The 6,000-nt window shown below is 66.3% G+C and overlaps 1 protein-coding gene across 1 annotated transcript in view; it reads right to left on the bottom strand.

The window, feature by feature from the left end:
* Positions 1 to 238: 238 nt before the first annotated feature.
* The window catches only part of KIF14 (kinesin family member 14), a 30,115-nt gene continuing 24,353 nt past the window's right edge, over positions 239 to 6,000 (bottom strand). The window contains exons 23-29 of the mRNA XM_054576495.1: positions 4,988 to 5,241; positions 4,646 to 4,830; positions 3,481 to 3,639; positions 2,806 to 2,928; positions 1,776 to 1,850; positions 902 to 1,040; positions 239 to 591 (exon numbers count right to left, since the gene is read on the bottom strand). Of these exons, the coding sequence (XP_054432470.1) occupies positions 239 to 591; positions 902 to 1,040; positions 1,776 to 1,850; positions 2,806 to 2,928; positions 3,481 to 3,639; positions 4,646 to 4,830; positions 4,988 to 5,241 (1,288 nt within the window). The remainder of the gene's footprint in view (positions 592 to 901; positions 1,041 to 1,775; positions 1,851 to 2,805; positions 2,929 to 3,480; positions 3,640 to 4,645; positions 4,831 to 4,987; positions 5,242 to 6,000) is intronic.

The raw sequence follows: 6,000 nt of genomic DNA, 5'->3' as shown, positions 1-6,000 counted from the left end.
GGGAACCGGCTCCTAGAGAGATGGGGGGTGTTGGGGGGCACATAGGTGGGGGGGGATCGGGGGATGTCCGGGTTCTGAACGCAGACGCCCTGCCGTGCTTCGGCCAGGCCCTGCGGGAGGCCCGCAGCGCACGGGCGCCCTGGAAACACTGCCGCCCATCTCCCCGCGCGGCCTGGTCTCCTGCGGAAGGAAGGCGGCCGCCGCGCGCCCAGTCCTGGTCCCCGAGCCCGTGCAGCGCTCACACCCACTGGGTCCTGCTGGGCATGCAGCCCTGTGGGCTCCGTGGGGCACCGGCGGGCAGCTCGTAGACACGCTTGGGGACGCCCCTGAGCCTGCCGGCCTGGGACAGCCGCGGCCCCTCTCTGCCGGCCGGATGGCACGGGCCCCTGGGTTCCGGCGAGGCAGGTCTCTCCTCGGACTCGAAGCAGAGGAGGAGCGAGCGGGCCGCAGATTCCAGGTCCCCGCAGTCCCGGTCACTGCCGGCCACAGAGGCAGCGCCCGCCTCCCCAGCCACGTCCCGGGCCACGTTCCGGGCTGCGCTGCAGATGCTCTCCACGCAGGTCCGGAGGCGGCCCACGTCGCCGCCACACCCTGCCAGGAGGAAGACAAGTTCACCGACCACCCCCGCACCAGGCGGGGGTCTCCCCACGGGCGGCAGGAGACCCTCGTGAAAAGTCTGAGCCAGCGAAGGTGGCTCAGCTTATCTGCTGAGGGAGCGTGCGGCTTCTATTTTAAGGACTGATCACTTCGGGGAAGCGCTCACACACAGCGGGAGGGCGGCCCCCGCGCGAGCGCACGTGGCGGCCGTGAACCTGGAAGGCGGCCTCCGTCGGGCGGGGAGGGGCCGCGACCCTTCCGCTGCCAAAAGCGGACCGCACCGCAGCGCCGTTCGGGTGCGCACCTGCCAGGGCAGCGAGGACGGCTTCGACGGTCTGCTCCAGGCGACACTTCAACTTCAGGAACTCCGAGGCGCATGCAACCACCTTCTCCACCTCTTCGCGCCCGGGATTTTCCTCCTGTGCTTGAATCCCGGGACTTTTCTGTGTGAGTAAGTTAAGATTTGTGAAAACACAGACCAGGCCACAGGGCACTAAGGCTCAGTCAACGCAGCTCTACTGCCAGAATCTTATTCTCAAAGAAGAGACAAGTTTAACTCTACAAGCGAGAGTTACAGATACAGTCCTAGCAGTTGCTGTTTTCAAGAGGAGAACGAATTCTTAATTTATTTTAAGCCAAAGTGTGATCGCCCGTCACAGGAGGAGGGCCGACGGAACAGCACCGCCATTGCCTCGTATCGTAAAGAATAAACGTAATCGTTAAGTTTAACTTTCTATCTGCCCTTTCAAGCCATAAACTTTTCTCGCCCTTTTAACACATGAATTACACACTCAGCTTCTACTTTTCTTTCCACCTGTGACGTGAGAATGAACCATCTGCCCGGCTCCCCCGTATTTAGCAGCTCTGAGCCCGCTGACTACGAAACCCGGGCGCCAGCCTGCCATGACCGCCCAGGCGAAAGCCATTGTCACTAAACCAGGAGCAGCGGGGGCGGAGCACGTTGCTCCCGCTCACCGTCCACACGGCAGCGCGCCCGTTCCCGACCCGGGAAGCGACAGCGTCCAGGAGGACACGCCCAGGGCGGCCCGCGTACCTTGGCCGCGCGGGAGCCCCCGGCCGCAGCTGAGACCTGAGACCCACCCGACTGGTCGGTCCCAGTGAGAGGCGGAAACACCCTGAACGGAGCCCCAGAGACGGCGGCGCAGGGCGCCCCTCACCGTTTTCCACTCGGCGAAGGCGCGCTCCAGGGAGCCAAGGAACGCCAGGGCGCGGGCGCTCGCCTGCCGGGCCACCTGCAGAGGACAGCGAGGCCCATCACACGGGCGGCCTTCCGGAGCCCCGGGGGGCCAGGCGGGGGCGCGCTCCGGTCAAGCTGGGGCCGTCGCCAAGACAAGGGCTGGACAGCTGGCAGGCCAGGCAGCTCCGCCCCAGCTGACCGACTGCCGCAGGACAGAGGGAGGCGGCAGGGACGGCTGGCATGTGGTCACAGCAGGGCTCCAGAAGAGACAGGTCTCCGTGCACAGGCCGAGAAGTAAACGCTTCTCCTCCTCACCCTCTGCCCACCTGTCGTGACTCTCAGTAAAGAAAACCACACAGCGGCAGCGATGCCCGGGCCTGACGTGCGTCCCGTGTTGGGCCGGGGCGTCGAGCAGGCAGGACCCCAGCCCGTGGCCTGTGGGGGCTCCTCGGTGACTGGCTCAGGGCCTGAGGCACGGTGCACGCGTGGCCCCGGGCTGGGAACACGCCCTGCACACCCAGCTGCTCCCCATGGGCCCCCAGGGCGTGACGGTCACAGTGGGGGCGGGAGGGCGTGGCCAGGGGGCCGCCGCCGCCCGGAGCCTTCGCAGGTCTGGGTCTGGGGATGCGGATAAGGGTGTGAACCCCGCGGGCAAACGCTCAGCGGACGGAGGTGCGGTAGTTCGCACTGTTCAGGGGAAAAGCAGAGGCCGAAACAAAGGGGAAAAGAAAGAATGGCCACCAGGGGTCGCTGCCGCTCCACCTGCTGAGGCCTTATCCCGGGCGGACCCGCGGATCCAGCAAAGGGTTAACCAAAGAGGCGGCAGGGCTGGAGAGCAACCTGGGGACAGGTCACCATCACACAGCGACACCAACAGCCTCTTCAACAAAAAATTACCTAACAGAAATTCAAATATTTACATTTATAAAAACCTAATGCATGGAGCCACTCTTTTAAAAATGCACTGCCTCCGCCCCCTGGCACCGCGCGGAACGTCTCCGCTCGCTCACCTGGCCCTGCGGGCGCTGCCGCTGCAGCCTGCGCCCCAGCTCCTCCGCCTGCTGCAGCCCCGAGTCGAGGAGAAGCCGCATCCCCGCGCGCACGCCGGCCCCGACGGCGCCCACGAAGTCCTCCTGGAGCAAGTTCTTAGATATTTCAAAAGTTCATTAAATAACCATTATACTTTCTGTTTATTTTAGGAATTAACACACTCCAAGGTTCTGAAAATCAGCTGAAGCTGGAATAAGAACTGACAGTCCACGAGGGAAGCCAGTGAGCAAGCCTGTCACTTGGGACCCCACGCAGAGCGGAACGTGTCCTCTTCCGTGGGACGCGACGCCGCCAGGGCACAGCAACTCCGGACGCTGCCTCCGCAGCCCGAGCCGCCTCAGCCAGCGGCAGGTTCCCTGAGCTGCCGCGTTCGCCGCCGCTGGCCGGCCAAGCAGGCCCTCCCTGTAGGCCTCTGTCATCGAACCAAAGGCTCGAGAGGTGAGCTGCGGACCCCAAAATCGCTCAGCACAATCCACCTTCGACCAGCTCAGGCTGAAACAACTGTAACTCTTACGGCTAAACGATCAGAGAAGGAGCTGCTTTAAACTACGAACAGGTCCCGTTTAGTGGGACTATCGGCGGAATCGCCCCCCTCGCTCAGGCGCGGCCGCCGGGAGCCAGCGGTGCCCACCCACCTGGTGGCCGGCGCTCACACTGCCACTGTCCTCCAGGGGACGCAGTCGGTCCCCGGTGAGAACCGCCAGCTGTCCCACGAACTTCACAGCTTGTCGTGTGACGTGGGTGGCCCTCTCCTGCGCGTCCTTCACCATCGACGAGATATCTGAACAGCACCCCTGTAAGGTCACGATGGACCAGAACAGCAGACAGGCAAGGTAGCAGGGCAGGGGGACGAAGGAGAGAGAAAATCAACGGGAAGAAAATAAGTCCTGCGTCCACTGACGCGGCGCCCGGGCTCCCTAAATGCCCCGGAGCAGGAGCAGGAGCAGGCCAGCCACGCCGCCCGCGGTGGCAGACGGCTCAGATGCACGCGGCCCCGCCGCCCTGCGGGGCATCACCGCGGGCGGGCGCTTCAGCACAGACGCGGCGACTCGCCGTGACCCGGGACCGGGAACTGGGCGCCACGGTGGCTGCTGCGCCCTTTTCTGGCGACAGCGGCCTGACAGGCGGCTAATGCGTTCTCCTGTGTCAGGGAGAAGGAACAGGAGAGGGTGCGGGAGGGACAGGGGATACCCTCCTAACAAGGCCCGTGCGCCGGCTCGCACACACCCGGGGGGCAGAGGGCATCCCCCGGCCTGCGCTCTGGGACGCGCTGACGACGCGCAACGCCCCCCACAGGTGCGGGCTCCGCCAGCACCTTAGCAGGCATCTTCCCCGGGCTCCGCCCGGGTCCCCTCCGCAGTCCCTCCGCGGAGCCCCTCTCCTAGGGCCACAGGCCTCAACCCCCAAGTCAAGCTCGAAGTGTCCTTCGTGGAGAAGGATAAGCAGACGCCGCAGACCAGAGATGCTGCGGCCTGGCCGGCAGGCCCCGCCTGTTTCCAGGGGAGGCGGCCGCAGACAGGCCGCGCGTGCAGCTCGCCCGAGGATGCAGGGCGGCTCCCCAGGTGCCCACGGGGATCGGAGCTGGGCCGTGTGTGGACCCTGTGCTACGTCGGAACCCTGGGAGCCCACACGGCGCCCCTCCCCTCGTTTCTGCCCCAGGCGGCCCTTGGCCGCGGGCCCCCACTCCCCCACCCGCCACCGGGCTCGGGCCTCCCCGGACCCGCGGTCCCGCCCTCGGGCTCCCCGCCTGCCGGCTCCCATCTGGAGATGCGGACGGGACAAGGTCAGCAGACACCTCACCTGCAGAAACACCTGCAAGCAGCCGCCCAGCTCCTTCACCTCCTGCCGCAGCTCCTCGCCCAGCCTGGCGGCGCTGGGGCAGGGAGCGGCCTCGCCCGGCCAGTGCGCCACGAGCACAGCGAGCCGCCCAAAGGCCCACGCGAGCTGGACCGCACGCGCCTGGGTGGCCCGGTCAGCAGAGAACACTTTGAAAGGAGGAGGAAAATGATCAGAAGGGCCACCTCCAAAGAGAAGGGCTTCCAAGCCCCCACAGACACCCGTCACACGGGACAGGCGTGCAGCGTGACAACGGCCGCTCGAAACCCAGCGCCGCGCGCGGGCACCACCGCGGGGGCGGCTTACGGTCTTCCTGGCTGTCCTCGTCTTGAGCCGCGTGAGCCTGGGAGAGGGCGAGCAGCCCTCGGTGGACTTCGAGGAGGCTGCCCATCAGGCTGTCGGCCGCCGTCTGGTCCGCGTGACTCTCTCCAAGAAGAGCCAGCGACGCACCGATCACGTCTCTGCAGATCCCGGGGAGGAGGGCGCCCGTGGGGCTGGAGCACGCGGAGCCCGGCTTCTCCAGGAGGCCTGTTTCGACAGAAACCGCCGGGTGAGCCGGCCTTCCAGGCCCAGCGCGATCCAGCCAAGGCCCCCGCCCCGCTTGCTGCGGGGTCATCCGTCGGCAGTTCAGAGCGGCCAGGCTCGCTGCGGCACGTCCCGGTTCCTGGGCGCCAGGGTGGAAACGCAGGCCCGTGAGAGCTGGTCGCCCGCCGCCGACGTCCGTCCTCACCGCCAGCCTGAGTGACGGAGAAGGCGACTGTCCCGTGGACCCTCCATTTCCCAGCCTCCTGTACTCACCCCACAGGGAGACCTAAGAAACTGAATCAGCGAAAACACCGGCCGGTCCATAGAACAACAAAGGCCTAACAGAAAGAGGCTGAAGCCAGCAGCTTGCAACAGCCAACGCCTGGCGCCCCGGGAGACGGCTTCCGCGCACTTCCCAGGCACTGTCCAGGCCAGGAGGCGGCGGACGAGCTCAAAGAGCCCCCCGCGAGTCTCGGGGAGGCCTCTGCCCCAGCGACGCTCGAGCACAGAGGCTCTTGCGCAGCAAGCGAGGTTATTTTCTGGACCGGCTCACGGGCGACCAGAAACGGCAAACCGGACGGAGGGCGGAACAGAGCCCAGGGCGGGGACTAGGAAGAGCCCGGAGGAGACAGGAGCTCGGCTTGGGGAGAGGGAGGAGAGGCCGCAAGCCCAAAGCTGCGCGACGGCAGGTGCCCGTCCACGCCACCAGGCCGGCGATGGCGGTCTCCTGGTCGCCGCCTCCCGTCAGCGCTCTCCGCGGAAGAACACAGCGTGTTCCTGCTCCCCGATCCCAG

The sequence above is a fragment of the Pteronotus mesoamericanus genome, unplaced genomic scaffold, assembly GCF_021234165.1.
Source record: "Pteronotus mesoamericanus isolate MK-2021 breed Mesoamerican mustached bat unplaced genomic scaffold, CSHL_Meso_final contig_347, whole genome shotgun sequence".
Lineage (NCBI taxonomy): Eukaryota > Metazoa > Chordata > Mammalia > Chiroptera > Mormoopidae > Pteronotus > Pteronotus mesoamericanus.
Note: the sequence above shows the minus strand (reverse complement) of the source record. Positions and strands in the feature narration are given on the sequence as shown.